Below are 21,304 nucleotides of genomic sequence, written 5' to 3'. Positions count from 1 at the left end.
CCCATGCACTACATTCTGGGGTTGATGGTCACATAACCCTTGTTTAGTTGAAAAACGGACGCTGTTGAAGTAAGTTTTCAGCCGAGGAAAACAAAACTACTGATGCAAGTTGGATTTTAGAGGTTTAAAATGTATTGCTCACCCACACCATACATTTAAAGCACTCTATGCCACTTTTAAGAGTCATGGCTTCTCCCAAAGAATCCTCCTGGGGGTTGTAGTTTGTTACGGGTCTCTTAACAACTCTCAGTAGTCTTAACAAACTACAGTTCCCAGGATCCTTTGAGGGAAGCCATGATTCTTAAAGTGGCATAAGTGCTTCAACTATATGGTGTGGATGCGACCTTTCTACTGATCTTTCTTCCCATCAACAGATCATGAATGCAAAACATGTTCAAGCACCAATAACACACTTCACATCACAATAAAAGGTTTTTGAAGTATTCATCTTGAAACCAGCTGTGATCATCTTCATGGTCTTATACAAGGCTTCAGAATTCTAGGAAACCATTTTTCGCAGTTTGGAGGCAGAAATTTCCCCATTTTATGTTCCTTAAATTTGAATTAACTGTAATTTTTCTTCTTATTTTTAAATTATTCTGGTGCTTTTTCAGTTCTGCTTCTTATGGAAGAACTGAAAAACCAGTGGGTGATATCTAGCATTACCCATACTCAGAGCAGACCTAAGGACATTGAAGCAAGTAGACTTCAGTCCATTGATTTTTAGTGGATCTAGTCTTGAGTACGGCTTAGCAGGATATCATCCGTTATTATCCATGTTTATTACCTTGAAACTGCCTATAGCTTTCAGCATACTTTGGCCGATTTTTTTGCTGTGAATGTATTAGAATTTCTTTCCCATAGCCCTGTTTTTCTTGAAATTTCCTTTAAAGTCAGCAAGTTTAGGTTCTGAGCCGGAATGGAAGAAAATCCCGAGACAGTGGACTTCAGCTATTCCTTTTCTATATGATATATGAGAAGCAATATTTCTCCTGTCAGTAATGTATATAATTGCTTGCAGATCACCAATAATTCCTTCTCCCATTGCTGGCAAATAGTTCTTCCTTCTGCCTTGATTTCTTTTAGGTTAAAAGGAATGTAGTTGTAAAAGTTGCCCGGACCTAAAAAAAAGGCAAATCTGGTTTAATGTCTGTCATTGATGATGATCTTATAAACCTAGTGGGTCTTGTCAGATAGTCTGTGCATCAACGTTTACACCAAACAACAAAACCATTGTTGTGATGAGACATTTTAAAAGTCTCCATGCTGAGGTTTCGACAACTGTGTTCAGTTCTGATTTTTCTGACCCCAGCCTTCTTATTGATCTTTCTCCCCATTTACTTACGTATAGTATGCCTTTCAGAAAACAATGCAGTAGGTACTGATTCCCTCTCCCTTCTCAGCAGCCTGAAAGCCATGTCTTAAACCAACTATAGTTTCCTTACAGGCAGCTTAGTGTAAACTACAGAAATATAACTTATTAGTAAAATATCGGCAGGGCTTTTTTCCCCCAGCTGGAACTCACCAAAACTCAGTTCTCCGGTGAGTCCTCTCAGCTGGGTTCTGGCACCTCTCAATTGGCCACCATTGCCATTCTAAGATAATGAGGGAGGTGTTCGTGGTGAGTTCTGGCGCCTCTTTTTTCAGAAAATAGCACTGAAATAAGGGAGCCAATTACCCACAGAGGATGACCATAGAACACTTGAATATGGAGACCAGGGAGATAAATGTTAAGGCTTTTTCCCTGCATAGCGACATTGTCAATGAATATGGGTAGGGATTAGGAGGAAGAAGATTAAGGCAAGAAGACAACAGGTTCAGTGTTCTGGCATATACTGAATTTGAGTGTTTGTTTGAATACACCCAAGCAAAAATATCAAGTGGGCAGTTTGAGTTGTAGGACTAGATGGAGAGAGGAATGTTTTGGAGGCAGGGTCAATTCTAGGTTTTAGAGGGCCCATGGTAAGAGGCTGGAGAGCCTCCTTTGAGGTTACCCGGCAGCAGTGGTGGCAACAGCACTCCAAGGCTGATGGAGAGCCGTCATGTACATTTCCTGCTTATGCCATAAGAATCCTTGACTTTGTGCCACACCAGTGCATTGTGGGACATTTAACTAGTGACTACTGAACCCAGCGGTCAGCCATTGCAGGAAGACCTAGGGCAGGGGTTAGCGCTGGTATGGCCTTCTAAGTAGCTGCTGTAGGATGCCAAGTCCTCATGCTGGTGTGAAGTAACGTCATTCAGGTAGCACTGAAAATGGTGGCCTTTGAGAAGGTTAGAAAAATGGAGAAAGAAAGCAGCTGGGGGCCAGGAACAGAACTCTTGAGGAACCCAATGGATAGCAGGAAGGTAGAGGAGAAGGAGTATTTTCTAATGAGTGAGCTGAAAAGTAAGAAGTAAGCGTAAGTATGGAGGAACTGAGGAGCAGAGGATGGTCAGTTTTATCTGAGGCAGCAAAAATGTCCAGGAGGAGAAGAGACCTTTCAGATTGGATCAATGGAAAGATTCAGTGAGGGAAATGTTAGTGGATTGCAGAAGTCCAGACGCCAGTTTGTTACAGATTATCGGATAGGAAATGGAAATGGACTGTAGGAGAAATGTTGAGGAGAATTCAATACTGTATCAAGGCAGAATGAGTCAAGGGGATTCTTAGTGGTTGAGGGGCAAGTTGGAGCAGGAAGGAAATGGGGAAGTAGGCAGAAGAGATGGTTAAGTTTATGGACAGTGGGTAATAGGAGTTGCCAGTATCAACCATTTTAACAATATTCAGATAGCATCAAAGGGGTGAGTCTCAGTTTCTCAGTGATTTTATGAAACAGTTTGACTTACAAAAGTTTCTTCCACTTCAAAACCAGTTTCAAAAGATGTAAATATCTGGCTAAGCCTCTCTAGCAATGCTTGTTTTTGTCTCTATTTTTTAAAAAGAACAAAACAATTTTTTCACATCATTTATGTTGTAATCCTTTTATAGTAGAATAATTACTGATGAGAACCTAGTTGATAGTAGTTCTTATTTTAATGAGCTCATTACACTGAATAAATCCATTGGTAGTAATTGAATAAAATACATACTGTTTTCATCTTCACTGCTGTTGTGGTTTAATAATTCCTCTAAAGGGAAAGGGGATTCTCACTAGTAACAAGAAAGAAGCTGTAACAGTTTGTAAGCGGAAGAACTACTTAATCAGTCCACTGCCCTGTCTCTGACAGTTCAAGTACTGGATTCTTTAGAAATGTTTTGTAGATGTTTTTCATGGGCAATTTAAAAGTTCACTCAGTATGATTATAATCTCCAGTCTTGACGAGCTGCCCTATATACACTTCATTCTGCTAGATCCAATCGGTCTAGTAACCAGTTTTTCCATTACCTTGGCTTAAGCTAAAATACACATGCTGTGGCCTTTGGCCAGTTTGCTTTTTAAAAAGATATTTAATAGTCTTTGGACAGGTCTCAGGGACCTTTACATGCTGTACAGCTGACATTCAGTGATGCACAGTGTTAAAACAGCTTTTTAAAAATGGCAATAAGTCATTATTTCAGCCCTGAGTGCTCACTGGAAGGGCAGGTCGTGAAGCTGAGGCTCCAATACTTTGGCCACCTCATGAGAAGAGAAGACTCCCTGGAAAAGACCCTGATGCTGGGAAAGATTGAGGGCACAAGGAGAAGAGGACGAGATGGTTGGACAGTGTTCTCAAAGCTACCAGCATGCGTTTGACCAAACTGCGGGAGGCAGTGGAAGACAGAAGTGCCTGGCATGCTCTGGTCCATGGGGTCACGAAGAGTCGGACACGACTAAATGACTAAACAACACACACACACACACACACACACACACACACACACATATGGCTGGCTGGCTGCTGAATGCTGCATTTAAATTAATCCACTCTCATTAGCTTGATTGTTTAATTGTCTCGTTGTTTAATTGAAAATATTTGTGCCCCACTTTTCTCATATAGTCCAAGGCCTCTTACAAGAAATAATAAAGTACAATAAAGCAGCAATATACAAACAGCAAAAAAAGAGGCATGTAGTAAAAACATTGTATGGATAGCATACATTTCAGTAGTAGCGCCTTTTCTTTAGAATTGCTTTGCTTCTGAACCGAGGCAGGTACTGAGACTGATGTAATTTCAGATCTACTAGAAACTTATTCTCTCCGGCCTTTGCTGAACATTCATACCAGTTTGGCATACTCATTTAATATACCTGTTTTGCCCTAATGTTGGCTGCTGTTCTATTTATTCTGCAAGTAAGTTTTGACATAACTTTAAGGTTCATTTGTTTGTTTACACTGCCTTGTGTTGTTTACAAGAAAAGCTCTATGGCAAGTGTTTCAATAACTAAAGAATAATAGGATCCTACCAGAAAAGACCAAATTATTTCCTTAAATAGGAAGGTATTAATCCTGTAACTGAAGACCAGTAAGGATAGGGGGAGGGTAATGTTTGGGTGCAGCCACAGAGGTCTGGTCTGCGGGAGGCAGTGGAAGACAGGAGTGCCTGGCGTGCTCTGGTCCATGGGGTCACGAAGAGTCGGACACGACTAAACAACAAACAACAAGAAGTCATTATTGCTAGGCAAAGTGAATAAAATAGAGAAAGAAAAATCCATTCCCTAAAAATCCCTATGCTTGCAGCAGTGCAACACTTTAGAAAGGGAGTGTCTAGGTCTTTGTGAAATCTGCAGACATTTCTTCCTTTCTCAAACCCTGCTTATTATGGACTCACTATTTGTGCCCTGGTCATATTTCAGTGAGCATTCTACCATTTGCTCGTCCGGATAATTAAATTCAAAAGTGTCATTACTACTTTTGGTCCTTTGCCTTGCAAAGCCCTGCTGACTTTCAGGGTCTGTGGACCTCCTGCAACTGTTGGATAAATGTACTCTTATGAGGTTTTTTTTTGGGGGGGGGATAGGCTGAATGCTTGGGCCCCCTTCTAATTCCTGGATCCAGCAAGGATTCAATTGCTGAAATAGTCAGGCCAGCCTGGGTGATGGGCCATTAGGAGAACCAAGTAAAGGGGGCTCTGTGCCAGATGGATCGGCCCCCCCTCCATATCTTAGCAGGAGTTTTGAGGGCAGCGTTTGCTGTGATGTGACCTAGAGGGAGAAGCTGTAGGCTGGAAAGGCAGAGAAAAAGCCATGTCTGGCTTCTGTTTGAATCCAAGGCTGTGGCTATGGGAGAAACAAGACCCTATTGGGGTGTTAATGCTGTGAACCGCTCCATCGTAGGCTCAGGTTGTATATATGTGCAAATAAACCATATATCATAAGGACACCACAGTCTCCGCTGTGCCTCATTTCCAAAAGGAAACATGGACCCTGGGTGAGCGGTGGAATCTCACACCGGTTGTAGATCAGGGTGGTGTGCGACTATACAGATCCTGTCTCCAGTCAGCAGTATGGATTGATTGGCAGTCCCCACAGAGTAAGTAAGAATGCTTACTTACAGGGATATTTAGGACAGATATAAAAGAATAATTAAAATGACATTTATGCGATACTGACTTTCTGTGAAGAGCAGAAGCTTTTGAAATCACCAGCTTCACTGTTTTGCTGAGGAAGGTACATGAGTTTCTTTTGATATTAATTAAATCTGTCTCAGTAATGTGGATGTTGCTTTTCTTTTGAAAGGGGTGTGGAATGTTCAGAGCTGGAATACCGACATATAGCTGCAGGGGAGTAACAGGGAGTGAGAATCAGCTAGAAAAATTGTCATCAATTTTGTTCATTAGTATTATGAACAAGAATAACTCCTTCAGGCCTATGGGCATTTTTTTTTACCCTGCTTCTCTGTGAAATATTCAAGGTTGCAAACATATGTGCTAAAATTAAAACAAATCAATTCAATTCAAAACTAGACTAAAACTGCAGTGATCATATATGCACCATGAACTAGAACAGGACTGGATGTTGTGGACTGCAAGACCCATCATCCCTGACCTTTGGCCCTACTTGCTTGCACTAATGGGAGTTGTAATCCACAGCATCCAGAAGCTGCCACATTGGTGCTTTCTTCATAAAATTCGCGTATTTGAGGTGCATATAATTAGACTCAGAGCAAGAAACTTTGTAGAAAGAGGGTCTCAGGGAATCATTGCAGAACAACCAGAACATAAATATGGGTGTCCCCGTATATTTAGCTTATTAAATTACTTTAAATGTTAATGAAATTTGTCAGTTATCTTGGTGACATTGTATGCCTTGGCCCAGCATACCGGAAGAAGCATCTCCACCACCATTGTTCAGCCCGGACACTGAGGTCCAGCTCCGAAGGCCTTCTGGCAGTTCCCTCACTGTGAGAAGTGAGGTCACAGGGAACCAGGCAGAGGGCCTTCTCGGTGGTGGCACCCGCCCTGTGGAATGCCCTCCCATCCGATGTCAAAGAAATAAACAACTTTCTGACTTTTAGAAGACATCTGAAGGCAGCCCTGTTTTAATGTTTGATGTTTTATTGCAGGCTTCCTCAACCTCGGCCCTCCAGATGTTTTTGGCCTACAACTCCCATGATCCCTAGCTAGCAGGACCAGTGGTCAGGGATGATGGGAATTGCAGTCTCAAAACATTTGGAGGGCCGAGTTTGAGGAAGCCTGTTTTATTGTATTTTTTATATTCTGTTGGAGCTGCCCAGAGTGGCTGGGGAGGCCCAGCTAGATGGGCGGGGTATAAGTAATAAATAAATAATTTGATGATGATGATGCATTAGCAAGAACATTAAAGGTAAAGGGTAAAGGGACCCCTGACCGTTAGGTCCAGTCGTGACCGACTCTGGGGTTGACGGGGGCTATGTTGTTGTTGATTAAATTTGTATACTGCCATGTACACGCAGACCTCAGGGAGGTTTGCAACACACCGTAAAACAACATATTTTGAGACAGAAAGATTCCAAGTTGTATCCAGCACTGTGCCATTTTCACAACAGACTTCAGCTTGTTGCATGGATTTTCTGCTTTTCCTCTTCTCCCCTGCAGCCCCTTGCTCACCCTCAACATCTTTTCCAGAGGGGTGGGAGACCCTCCAGAGGAGATTTTGCAGGTGCACAGGGAGAGAAAGTCCCATTGCATGAACGGAACCAGGCACATGCAGCATTAGATACAACCCTCTGTACAGAACATAAATATATTGTCATAATACGTTTTCTTACTATTTTTTATTGGCTTCGTTGAAATTAAGAGTTTTAGTGGCCTATGTCAACCCAAAATATTTTTTCTTAACACAACAATGTTAAACAAGTGTTTTGAAAAAAATCGCCTGGTCTAGGTAACAGTATGCAAGTTCTATGGTTAACTATAACTGTTCCAGAAGTCACATTAATTCTTTAAAAACAGATATAAAGTCACTATGGGCACAATCCACTGGGGACCTTCTGCTGAGCTGTGCAGGAGTATGGCAGCAGTGCACACAGTATAAAACTCGCAGGGATGTATGATTGCTTGAGTAGTTTTATAGTATGGAAAATTGCCTGTTTGGGAGACAGAGGCAAACACTGATTTGTTAGACTGCTCAACATCTTGCAGCTACAGCCTGCATCTTCTGTGGACGTCCTCCATATAATACACATTCCAGCTCATAACTTGTTCAGCAGACTTCTCTGTTAACTGCCTTGTCCCTTTGGAATAGAAATGTTGCTGATTATGTATTGCTTTTCTTATTTGATTTGGCAGCAGAATGTGAAGTGTACTATTTCATAGCTGATTTATAAAGGCTGATATTGTGAATGAATGTTATAGTACCTGGAGATCAAAGCAGTCAGATCATTATAATTAAATGTTTTTTCATTGCAACTTCCTTGCAGCTGCTCCTTTTCTTAGCTCCGTTTTTATTGTCCAAGATAAGCTTTTCTTTGAAGTTGTAAAAAGAGGAGTATTTGCGTCAAGTAGAAAACATGCACCTAAATATAAATAATAACGGCTGTGTGTCTGTTCTCATGACTATTTTTATACATATTTTTTTAAAAAATAAAATAATGTATATAAACTATAGCCTGGTTTGCATGCCACTTTAAACCATAGCTTAACTATAGTTTAAAGACAAGTGTGCAGTGTGCTAGTGCACAGAGCGAAAATTGGGGCAGTTTTGCTTTTTCCCTGTTCCTTCCAGCAGCTAAGCAGGATTAAGTGCAAACCAGGATTAAGTGCAAACCAGGGCTCTTAATTTGTTTCTCCAAACAAATCCCTAATGGGAAGACAGTAACAAACCTTGGGTACAGCTCATGGTTTGTTTGGAGAGAGACAAACCAAGAGCCCAAGAAATAACAACTGGTAAATGCAGCAACAGGAATGGAGGAGAAGCAAAGCAGCTGAAATTCCATTGTGCCAGAGTGTGCTATGTATTGAGGGACACGGGTGGCGCTGTGGGTTATCCCACAGAGCCTAGGACTTGCCGATCAGAAGGTCGATGGTTCGAATCTCCGCGATGGCGTGAGCTCCCATTGCTCGGTCCTTGCTCCTGCCAACCTAGCAGTTCGAAAGCACATCAAAGTGCAAGTAGATAAATAGGTACCGCTCTGGCGGGAAGGTAAACGGTGTTTCTGTGCGCTGCTCTGGTTTGCCAGAAGCAGCTTAGTCATGCTGGCCACATGACCCGGAAGCTGTCTGTGGACAAACGCCGGCTCCCTTGGCCAATAAAGCGAGATGAGCTCCGCAACCCCAGAGTCGGTCACGACTGGACCTAATGGTCAGGGGTCCCTTTACCTTTACCTACGCTATGTATTTGCCTTTTAAACATAGTTAGGCTTCACGATAGTTTAAGCAGGGGTGGAGAGCAGGATTTGACTGGTGGGCCACATCCTGACCTTGCCCATTCCCATGGGGTATTTTGACCGGTAGATGCGACCACCAACCTGTCCGTCACCAGACACCACCATGACATCATTTGACCTAACTTTAAAGGGGCTTTCTGTATGAACCAAACAAGTTGATCAACACTTACAGCAAACCCTGCTTTTGGCAGGGCTCATAATGTCCTTTTCAAAATAAGTCTCTGGTGTGGCCACATTTAAACTATTATGTGCATCCTTAAAACTACAATACGGGGGTTCTTTTAAGATACATTACCTGCTGCCTTGGGAGTTTGACTGAGTGTTGCGGGAGAAATGTTTTCATAAATATATTTTTAAAAGAGATGCAGAAAAGGGCAACCCAATAACCAAGGTGTTGGAGTATTTTTCTCTCCAAGAAAAAAATTAATGTTAAGATGATTTCCCTGCTTCCAGTTCCCTGATAGTAAGTGAGCAGGGTTGAGTGAGCAATCCCTGGGGTTGGCTGCAGGAGTGACAGTTGCTCCATATCTTGCTGTCTCCCTTCCTTCAAACTCAGGGCGCTCACCCTGTGACAGCCTTTGAACACTACTGTAGGGGTTCAGTAGCTAGCATTTACAACATGTTAGTGAAGCTGGATGCCTTACACATGCAGTCAGAGCCAGATTTAGGTCAAACATCAGATGAACACAGATGAGGCAAAATCTCAGATGGTACTGGTGAAGTTGGCTTCTGTAAACCTTCAAGGTAACACACTTAAAACCATACACAGGAGGTTAAGAATCCCAGAATTCTCACCTGATTCTGGGGGCATCCCAGAATCGCCGAAGGAATTGTGAGTGTACATGCATTTATGGTGGGAATGCCCTGTTCTGACTAAGCATTCTGCATGCGAAGGCCAGACTATTAGCTCCTCTTTTCAATGCCAAGAATACCAGTTTTAGTTGATTTGGATTATCAAGATTATGTCTGTTAAGAATCATTAGCATGTAGGAGGGGAAACCATAAAAATAATATCTTTAACTATTTACTTTTTCTGTTGATTCCCTCCATCTTTGCAATATCTCTAGAAAGTAGGTAGAATATATACCAAGTGACTTTGGTCCAGACTTGTGTTAGGAAGCTGTTTATCAGTAAATCTGCTTAGCTACGCTGGCCCAGACCTATCTCAAGAGGATTTCAAACATTGGAACTATTTTTGTGCTCCGTGTTTTGCATAATGAGAACGATAGGCACAGAATTCACTGGCCATTTTTAAAACCACAAATGAAGTTTTGTAATTAGCCGTGATTAGATAAATTGATTTTTTTTTTTAAAGCTACTTCTGGAAAGGCACATCCAAACGAATTCACTAAAAACCATGGTTCAGTGTTATAAAGCAAAGCAAAACAGCATAATGTATTACAACCAGTCTTAATGTTTACTTCAAAGCCTAAGTGCAGTGCTCATTAATGCTGTTCTTTTGATTATGCAGTTAGCCCTCGGATTGCCCTTACGTTTACCTTGGCTGAGGCGTTTGCAGTTAAATGCCACTGTGAAAATTACTGGAAAACATTAACATTAACATGTTATTGTAAGCTGACATGCTGAGCCTGATGGGAAGTAAAATGTATAAATAGCCTCGTTTGTATGCATAGGGTGAAAAATCTGCTTAGTTCTAGCAACTGCTATCACTACGTGGATCATTCATTTGTTGGGGCTTAAGTTTCTTTACGGGTTTTCTTCCTTTCTGTAAGTGTGCGTTGATAGTTTTTGAAGACACGGTGCAATCGTGCAAGCAGATGAAACCTTGTGTTGTCTAATATTTATTTGCTCACACAGTCTGTATCTGGCTCCGTAGTTTTCCAAACATTTCCCCAGCAAGCACCAGCAAAAACAATCCGATAAGATTATTCATTCTGTTCACAGAGGTAGGCTGGATTGAAAAGGGCGTCAGCTCTTGGCTGCAGAACCAACATCCACCCTAAATGCAACCCAGACTATAGCCTGCCATACTCCATAAACAGGGTGCATCTCATCTCTCCCCCTTATTTGTCAATCTTATTTCTTTAAATGTGCCTTTCTGGCATGAAGCACAGTAACTGGTCAGGTATTGAACACGAGCCAAAAGCAACCATTGAGATTTCTTAAGGGAAATGTTATTGGCTAGAGGCCCATGTTTGCCAACATCCCATCTCTAGTTGTTCCAGTCCCTAGTATCCAAAGAGGAAGGAGACTTCCTTATGCCTAAGGCCAATAGAATTCATAATACTTTAAATAAACACAACTGCGTCATCAGAATGCCTTCATGAATTTCGTTCTATTATGGAACCAAGTTGGTTGCCATATTTTAGTAAGTGCACACTAATTATTGCTGCTGTTTTGCAAACTGCCCTGCTCCTGGGTTGCTGCATCAGGTTTCCACCTTCACCAGGGCTGCATTTTTTCCAGCTTGCTATTTGCACAGTGTTTTATTTCAGCTGCTGAAACATCTGTATTTTTTCAGGGAGTGCTGAAAATGTGCACTATAGAGTGATGTCAGTTTACTTTACTTTCAAGAACCGTTTAGCTGAACAATCAGAGTATTGTTTCGTTCTCCCAGCTAGGAATGTGAGTATTTTTATTGTATACTTGATTCTCCAAAGCAGGCTGAGGGCATATAAGCAGACATTTTATGACTCCAGGTTAGCTCGAGGGAAGGAAGGTTTAACCTTTGGAGTTCATGGAGAGACAAATACACAAACCAGGAAACTTAAAAATTATCTGTATTTTGAAAGGCCATTTCTGTATAAAGGTTTCTTAGCAGGGGGGAAAGATTGCAGGCTTCCTTTTTAAAATGTCTTCGGCTCTGTGGTGCTTATATTAAAATTAAAAGGTCTCAATCCGTGGATACTCTGAAACAGTTTATTTCTGCTTTCAGTGGCATGTGGTGAAATTTTTCGTAGGGGAACAGTTAGAGCCAGAGGACCAGCTTGCGAGTGCGATTAGGGGTGGGTGATGTATGAGCATCGCCTCCTTCCCTAACCAGGGCAGAAGCTTCCTGGGCTTTGGAAAAGAGGCACCAGGCCTCTGACAAGATACTGGAGCTCTGCTGCCTCCTTAAAGCTAGGTAGGCTTTGGGAAGGTGGTGGGGAGGGCTCTTGAACCCGTTAGAGCAGGCATGGCCAAACTTGGCCCTCCAGCTGTTTTGGGACTACAACTCCCATCATCCCTAGCTAACAGGACCAGTGGTCAGGGATGATGGGAATTGTAGTCCCAAAACAGCTGCAGGGCCAAGTTTGGCAATGCCTGCATTAGAGCATCGTGCCTCTCTTCCTAAGCAGGGCAGGAGCTTGCCGGGCCTGGCTTGGAAAGGGACATTTAGGAGACTAGCCTAGTCTCCCTAGTCCAATGACCGCCACTGGCTGCTTTTGTGAAATCAGAAAATGTGGATTTAATAAATCCAGATGTGATTTTGCTGCGTTTTGACTATAAAATGTGGTGGTGTGTTATCTGTGTTGACACACAATACCACATTTTTTTGGCATTGTATTTAATTAGGTTTGCCGTGCTGTTCTAGTAGCATCAGCTGACAACTGCCTGTTGTTTGACCACTTCAAAATATTCAGATGGCTGCTTAACCTTCCTTATTAAAGGCATCTCCAGACACCGACCCTCAGCAGTGCCAAAGGCCTGCCTGGCACCAAAGTGAATATCTTTTTGGCACCAGGCTAAAACTTACCTTGCCCTTGGGCATTTGATTGCATGTGATGGGTTGCTATCACTGACCTCCTATGTCCTGTGTTGCAGATGTGCAAGTAACTAGGTGTAGGATTGGAATTTAGTATTAGTGGTTTAAATGAAAAAAAATTCCTTCCAGTAGCACCTTAAAGACCAACTAAGTTAGTTCTTGGTATGAGCTTTCGTGTGCATGCACACTACGAAAGCTCATACCAAGAACTAACTTAGTTGGTCTTTAAGGTGCTACTGGAAGGAATTTTTTTTGTTTTGACTATGGCAGACCAACAGGGCTACCTATCTGTAACTGGTTTAAATCAAGTAGTTTAAATGAAGAAAAAGAAGTGCATGCTCATGAATAGTTTGGGTTGATTAAATTAAGCAAATATTCATGACAAAACTTCCATTTAAAACAGACATAGGCAAACTCGCCCCCCCAGATGTTTTGCGACTACAACTCCCATCATCCCTGACCACTGGTCCTGCTAGCTAGGGATGATGGGAGTTGTCACAAAACATCTGGGGGCCCGAGTTTGCCTATGCCTGATTTAAAACATTTCCTTAGTAGCTACATTTCAGTTTATTAGACCTGGAGTGGATTAAACCTTGAAGAATAGCAATGTTCAACTTTTTATGAAGCAATTTTCTATGTGTCCTTGGTATTTTACATTTAAATAGGTATTGAGCAGTATGAAGCCTTGAACCAGGATGGTGTAAAAGGATGTTCGTCTGCCTAGCAGCTGTTTTCATGTGCCTTAAGGTCCTCTGTGGAAACTTGCCTCTGGAATTCAGAAATAAAAATGGATGCACTCCTCTGTTTTTTGTGGCACATTCTCTTTCCATGCCAAGTTTCACTGCATGAGTGGCCCCTTCGTACTTTATATGTTGCTGAAGGCTGTTCTTCTGCTAGTGTGTGCTGGTTTTCTAAATAGGACGAAGGAGGTAGCCCCTGATGTGAAAACAGATGTTGCAAAAACATGTGCCTCAGTTTTTATCCCTGGAACAGAGGAAAAAGTTGGGGAAGTAGAGACCTGAGAACTGGTCCTTGTACATTGGGCCGTATTTATTTTGCAGCTCATGATACAATTTGAAAAGTCCATAAGGGTTTTCAGTTCCAGTGCATTGTTTGCTTTTTGTGTTATAACTGCCCTCGTGTCACCTTCTCTGGGAGCGCAGTTGTTGGTGAATGTGCAGATATGTGCATCCTGGCGCATTATATAAATTCCCAGTGGATCGAAGTAATAGCAAGCAGCATCCCAGTTGTCAAACACCAGCCTGTACCAATAGAAGGCCAATGGTAGCAGATGATATAGAGCCCTGTAACTCTTCCTAAAAGGATTACTGAAGAAGCAGATATTGAGAATGGGCTTGAGGGAGCTGATTTTTGAATTACTGTTTGCTACAGAAGACTCACAAGGCAGCATGGCAGAAACACAGGATCTGACAGGAGGCAACAGTTTATTTTAGATCCCTAAACTGTTATGCCATGGTCATAATTTCGTAACAGAAATAAATCTTCAGAACACACATGCGTCTTGGTTTATGTTTCCTTTTCCTATTTAATGTTCAGTGAACTAGGAAACCGGTTTGTGGGTTTTTTGTTGTTTAAAACTGTTTGTTCCTGGTAGTCTATCCATGTATGTTCACCATTTTCTGTTTCCAACTTTTGATGAGGAAACTACAAATCTCAGTTTCAGGGATGGTCTTGTTAGTGTTTTTAGAAAACGATGCTGATGCAGCCTGGATAGCACAGCTGAAAGACGGCACTGTTATTTTTCAAAAAGCCAAGCTGGAGCTTATGACGATTCACAAAAACACATGTGTTCCTTTTCCAAGTAAGCTGAGCAAATAGGGTTTTTATTTACACATTCGTCAACAAGTTGTCATTTTAGTTATGTTAATTTTTTAATAAAAAAATGGTGCTTAGAATATATTTCTGTTTTGAAAGCCATTGCACTGCATGACTTTGGGCTAGTACATGCCCAGTATGCGACTGGGCTTTAGAAACTGGGCCTTGTGAACTTTTGGGATCTCCCCTATTCCCTGTATGTTCTCGACAATCCCGTCTATTCTGGTTTGATATTAAATAAGAGGTTTGCCAGAACCAGATGAAACTCTAAATTCCCCGAGAACCTGGAATTGCGGGGAGCAAATATTTGTAATTTGATTTGGAAACTTAAGATGGTCCAAAAACGCAGCCGCCAGATTACTGACTTGGGGCCATTTGGAATTTATATAACCCCTGTTTTACAACAGTTACAGTAGTTGCCAGATAGTTTATAGGCCAACTGAAAATTATTTTGTATTCCAAAAATTATTATGTATCCTTCAGTCCTCCATAGTTGGGGCGGGATAAGACTCTGTGGCTATTGCATGAAATTTAATCAGTCTTATTTTCTGAGCTATTACTATCAGTTTCTGCTTTTGCTTCTTGATATTTGTCATGGAATTTATCATGGAATCCCAAAATTCTAAGGTTTGCCAGGATTTAAAGAAGCATCTTTGCCCTTCCATGTGTCATAGTCCATATTTTTTTTTATTTAAGAAAATGTATTTCTCCCTAGACCTTCACATCTCTAGTGACATTTCATTTTCTTGGTTTATATGTAACATTGTATAATAACTGGATGGTTTTGCTTAGAGAGAAGGTATCCTAATGATTAATAATAAGGTCCCAGGTCCCGTCCATTCAAAATGCAACATTAAAAACATTGTTTTTTACAGTTGTGAGAATATGGGTCCTTAAATATCTCAAGTGTCCAAGACTAGAGTTGAAATTAGAAATTTTAATACCAAATAAATGTATTCATGTTATTAACTCCTGAGATTACTTGTTTTATATATGTGCAAGGGTGCCTCTCATGGTAAATAAACAAAGTGCATTTTTTGTGCAGATTATCTTGCTGTTGATCTGCATATTGTATTAGTCAGTCTTCATAATTTTTTATGTTATGGAAAATAAAAGCTGGGTAAAAGCTGAGTTTGCTCAGTGAAATGAAGGCTGATTGGAAGGCCGAAGGCTGTGACTAAGGGATGTATCTTCACAGTTAATCCAGAGCCAACAAGCTCTTTCTGTACAAATTGTAGAGGGTCATTCTGCAGGTGGCTGGGTTCGATTCCCTGTAGACTTATTTCTGATCACTGCCAAAAGCTAAGGAACTGGATATTTGGAAAATATTTTCACAGCAGTCTGCAACTTCTTTATTTTATTTTGATGTAGGTCTTTCACTTGCTGCAGTCCTATTTGGAGTCTAAACACAGGGCTAATTCAGACTTTCTGCAAGGCCTGAGAAGCATCATAACTTGTATTGAAGCCAAACTGTGGTTGGCTAAGTGGTAGGTTAAAACTCTTTACCTATAAATGAATTTATCACAGATTAATAATAGGTTGTTGGGTTGAAATAATTTTTTGTATTCCCCCCCTTTCCCTCAGTAAATATGGAGATAAGTGTTATAGTCTAATGTCGCTATTGCAAAGCATTTATTTTCTATTGTCATGTCAAAGAAGCTGAAGCTCATTTTTGTGAATCAACTTAAAACAACAACAACATTCAAATACATGTACAAATGTCTATTTTAGAAGTTGGGGGAGTAATGATATATCCAGTGCTTTTTTCCTGGGGGGGGACGCAGAGGAACGCATACCCCTAAACATTTTGTGAATCTATGTACTTTTATCCATTTACTGTATTTATTTTCCCCGATATGAACTATAAAATGATGAGGGGGGTTTGAGTCAAAATGAGAGAACCTCTAAACTTTTTTTTAAAAGGAAAATAAAGCACTGGATGTATCAGTACTTTAAAGTAGCAAATAGATTGAAATATTAATTAGCAAAGCTGATGCTACCAATTATGGAGCGTATTATTGGAACACCATGGATTAACTATGCTGGCAATAACTGTTGGACACATTGCTCTGCAAAATGTTAACCTAAACTCAGCTAAATGTTAATGGATACAGAAATGTGCAGTAGTAGCCTATGTATATTCTGCTCCACAGGTTTTGTTTGTTAAATTTTCATACAGCCCTTCATCCACCTCATTCTGTGAAACCACTAGAGCAAGAAAACTGCAAGAGTTGTCCATACCAAACATCTATCCAGTGGTTCCCAATTGCTGGTCTGCGGACCCGAGGGGGGTCCACATAACCCACCCAGTGAGTCCTCTGGTTGGGTAAAGACGACATGGGGTTGGGGGGCAAACTCCCATCCTTTGTGGGGGCTCAATTAATGCCAGCACCTTCTGTCAAGAGTCTGGATGTAACCTTCGACGCCTCCATCTCTATGGAGGCGCAGGTTGCAGCTACAGCAAAGGCAGCAATTTTCCATCTCCGCCATGCTAAGCAGTTGGTCCCTTCCCTTTCCCGCCCTGATCTAGCCACTGTGATCCATGCAATGGTCACCTCCAGGCTTGATCATTGTAATTCGCTCTACGTGGGGCTGCCCATGAAGCTGACCCAGAAACTCCAGCGGGTGCAGAATGCCACGGTGAGGCTACTTATGGGGTCTTTGCCACAGGATCACATTAATCCAGTGCTTTACCAGCTGCACTGGCTCCCGTTGGAGTACAGGGTCATGTTTAAGGTGCTGGTTTTAACCTTTAAATCCCTATATGGCCTGGGACCCTCATAGCTACGGGACCGCCTCTCCTGGTATGCCCCGCGGAGGACTTTACAGTCCGCAAACAATAATGTTTTGGAAGTGCCGGGCCTCAAGGAAGTTAGACTGTCCTCAACCAGAGCCAGGGCCTTTTTGGCCCTGGCCCCAGTCTGGTGGAATGTTCTGTCGCAAGAGACCAGGGCTCTGTAGGACTTGACATGTTTCTGCAGGAGCCTGCAAGACGGAGCTATTCCGCCAGGCCTATGGTCAGGGTCCAGTCTGACTCCCCTCTTTTTACAAGACCTTGCATATAAGCTGCCTCTCTAACTCTTCTCACTGGCTCATACGAATAGCTAAGCCTTGTGAACACTTAAAGTTCCCAACCCTTATAGTTATAGTTATAAATTGTGGGTTGCCATCTGATTTATTCTGATTTTAATCTGTATTTCAGTCAATTGCTGGATTTTATGTTTAATGTACTTTGATGTTAACCGCCCTTAGCCCGGTTTGACTGGGGAGAGTGGGAAATAAATAAATAAATAAATATTATTCACATAACAAAAACTACAATAGAGAGATCATTTTTTTCAAAAGTAGGTGGTCCATGCCCTGGCATTTGATTCTATTATTTAAAACAACTGACAGTGTTTTTCCTGTTACCAAATTGACCGCTCGAAGTAAGTCTTACTGTGTTGAGTGGCACTTACTGCTTAGTAAGGGTTCATCCACCCTTCTCTTTGTCACAGAATTTATTCCGTTTACCCTCAGAAAACTCGATTGAAGTTTGTTTCTATTGAGTGGTAAACAGGGTTTTCCTGCAGAAAGCAGTGGGGCAACAAATAAAAACTTCTTGGACTCATTCCTGGAAAAAATGGGTGAAGTATGGATGAGACCTAAGTGTGTGTGGAATTGCAGACTACGGAAGTATAACTAGCCGAACAGCTAGTTATTGATTAAAATAGATTGATATTCAAGTAATCAATACTTCATTCTACAGAGATATAGTTTAACTGTGAACGTAAACCAATTGTCTTTCACTCTTGTTAGGAATTAGAAACACACCAGTCTTGCTCAATAGAACAGGAGTTACCTTTAGTTTAGTAACTCGGAAAAGTATCTCAGTGACTTACTTAGAAGTAGATCTGTGTTTCATTAAGATCTACCACTCCTGCCAAAACACCAAAGGTGTAGTTTATGTGGTAATCATTATATTGGTCCCTACATTCTCTTAAGTGTGTTGCATGACTAATGATGTGTGAAAGTGATGTCAAACAATTAGGTCGTGTCAGTTGTTGATTTTATAATTTCCAGGGATGTTTCCCCTTTCCTTTAAAAATATTTGTCTATTTACTAGGGAGTAGAAAGAAAGAACATCAGGAGCTATTATAATATGTATTCTGATGCATTTCACAAACTTACCACAGATAAAATGCACCAGACAACTAAAACATAAACACAAGGTCATCAAAATGACAAAAGTCACTATGTATATATTTATTCATCGATGAGTTATGACTTAGTGCTTGTACATCAAGCAATTAATGTCCTAGGTTTATTTAAACTTAATTTCAGGGTTTCTATTGAATACTGTCCTAGGTGGATTTATGATTAATGTACAAACATGTGTTTAATTTCTTGCTTAAGTTCCCTTTCACCCCCACCCAAGTACTTACCCTTAAATTGCCTCCAGGTGTCTTGGAGTTAAGGGTTTCTTCTTTGAGTTTCTGTGTTCCTAAGATTAGTTCATCAGTCCATGGAAAGTTGCCTGATTAAGGAATAGTTAGTGGTTCTTCATGGTCTCTTGAGTTCTAGGGAAACGGTAGGGAGGTAGAAATCCTAATAATAATTGATTCCATGGAAATTGGGGAAGCTGTGTATTGTATAACGGTTCAGCAAGCCTTCCAGACCCTGCATATACATTCTATTTCATGCACAGATTTGAGCCATCTGTTTCTATGAATATGCCTAGTATGAGGGAGGTTCCTAAATATATAGGGTATTTTGTGAGCAAAAGGACAATATTTGGAAACAGAATTTTTGTCACATTTTTGTACAAGGGCATAAATACCTAGCCTAACTCTTAAGGTCATCTCCTGACGCCTTCTCCCAATGATGAGGAATGAGTAGCTACTAAAGACAGGATATTTTTAGTGGTAGCACCCTAGTCGTTGGATGCCCTCCACAGAGAGTCTCTCCTGGCGCCCACACTGTTATGTATTCAGTGGTCTGTGTTTGCCTGAGTTTGGACTAAGGATTCTGAGCTTGTGTCCTGATTTGATACATGATATCCAATCACAGAACATTTCAGGATTTGGGCCTCTGCCATTGGCCCTTAAACTCTGAGTCAGCTTGGAAGTTTAGACAGCCAATCACGTTGGGAGTGGGAGTGGCCCAGGCCTTCAGAAATGTATATAAGCAGTTGCTTTGCCCCTATTGTCCAGTTCTGTTAGTTCAATAAAGGTTCTTGCTGTTATCACTATGTCGTGCTTCGTGGGAACCCACCTGCACTTCACACACTCTGGTCTTTTTAGCACCAGGTGAAGACCTTTTTAGTCTTTCACACTTTTAAGAAATTGTTTAGTATTCCGAGATCTCTTAAACTGTTATCCTCTGCTGTTTTTATTCTGGTTTTGTATTGTAAGGTTCAAATACTATTTTAGATTTTAGGTATTACTCTGTTTTATAATTTAATTCTTTGTTATAAACCACCCAGAGAACTTTGATTGTTGGACAGTGTAAAAGTGGGACAAGTAAGAAGAAAAAAGAAGAAGTTTTATTTTGAATAGAGCATGACTTGACTGTAGGAAGTAGTTTTGCTATAGGTTGTGTGGCATTTTTCATTGTAAAATTTGGTAGATCATCCTCGGATTATTTAGAAATGTAGGCATTGGCTGGTTACATACATTTTATGTGAGCAGGACCTGACAGGAATTTAAGATCCTGCTAATGGGTTGTTGGTTTAAGGGGCAATTTTAAAGTATTTTAAAGCCATTTAACTTATGCCAATGACTTTGTTTCTAGGCAAAATCCTTGCTTGGTGACTAGATCGACATATCTCGATATACTTATTCTGCTGAATAATTACCTAGGGAAATCCAAAATAAAAGGTGAGTTTGAGCTAATGTATCGCTTTCTTGCCAATAAGAGAAAGAAAGAGAGCTGTACTCCAGGTGATATCAAGCTAAGCCATATTCTATGTAGACCTATTGAAATAAATTGACTTAATTTATTTAAGATGCATTGCAATCATGGACCTGATCCAGCAAGTGGTTCTTATGTTCTTTGGTTATCATATTCTTAAAATTATTTTCAGCCAATGTACTGGTTAATGTGACATGGCAAGTTTTAAACTATGACTTACTGATACAGTGCAAACTTGCAAGCTTCCAGGGAGATGCTTCCAGTTGCTTCGCTCTTCCCTTTTACTCCTGGGCTGAGCTGAGACAAAGTTTGGCCTAGCACAGAGCTTTCCAAACTGTGTGTCACGACACATTAGTGTGTTTGCGTGTTGCGTGAACGCTTCCCACCATCCTCCCTGGGCTGGAAAGGGGCTAGTTCAACCTCCAGTTTGCTAGTAAAACTGAATTAACGTGTCACGAAATGATGTGTGTCTAAAAAGAGTGTCATCAACACGAAATGTTTGGAAAGCTCTGGCTTAGCATGTCATATGATCCTGGGCTTGTGCTTATGCTCTCTCCTCACTCGCCACAAAGTCTAGTGATGTGAGAGTCCAAAAGAGTCTAAAACAGAAGAATGAGACTGCATGCATTTTTTCATCAGTAATTCATAAATACCTTAACAAGTTCTCCACTACACAGGCATGCTATCATTAAAAGTGGCGTTCAGTCTTTTTCTTATCTAAGACAAATATATTTTTCAGTTTTCATTGTTAATTAGAATGCATGGTTCTTATAACTCATTTTCTGCCAAATGCAATAAATATGTTTCAGCTGTATTTCTGTTTTGCTTTAACCCCAAATATGTTTTTTGTGACCTTTTGCTGAAAATGGTAGTGAACTGTTTATTTAAATGATAAGCCGGTCGTAAGTTGTACATCATTTTAATAATGTATTTGTGTCATACTTGCTCTTTAAAAAAGTTGAATATTCCTTTAAAAAGCATTCTCACAGTCATAAATACTGAGACTAGCCATGAAAAATAGCCTAAAATGCTGGTATATGTGCACACTAATTAAAACTAAGGGGCAGAAACAAATATCAGAGCTGGTGCTGATGTAATGTTAATT

General features: G+C 40.8%; 1 protein-coding gene across 4 annotated transcripts in view; it reads left to right on the top strand.

The window, feature by feature from the left end:
- Positions 1-21,304, top strand: part of THADA (THADA armadillo repeat containing) — a 147,517-nt gene that overhangs the window by 87,066 nt on the left and 39,147 nt on the right. For all 4 annotated transcript variants that reach the window (XM_083732989.1, XM_083732991.1, XM_083732990.1 and 1 more), the window contains 2 exons: positions 15,679-15,794; positions 20,080-20,165. In XM_083732989.1, the coding sequence (XP_083589115.1) occupies positions 15,679-15,794; positions 20,080-20,165 (202 nt within the window). The remainder of the gene's footprint in view (positions 1-15,678; positions 15,795-20,079; positions 20,166-21,304) is intronic.

This window comes from Podarcis gaigeae, assembly GCF_964106915.1.
Source record: "Podarcis gaigeae genome assembly, chromosome: 3".
Lineage (NCBI taxonomy): Eukaryota > Metazoa > Chordata > Lepidosauria > Squamata > Lacertidae > Podarcis > Podarcis gaigeae.
This window is presented reverse-complemented; position numbering and strand designations above follow the sequence as displayed.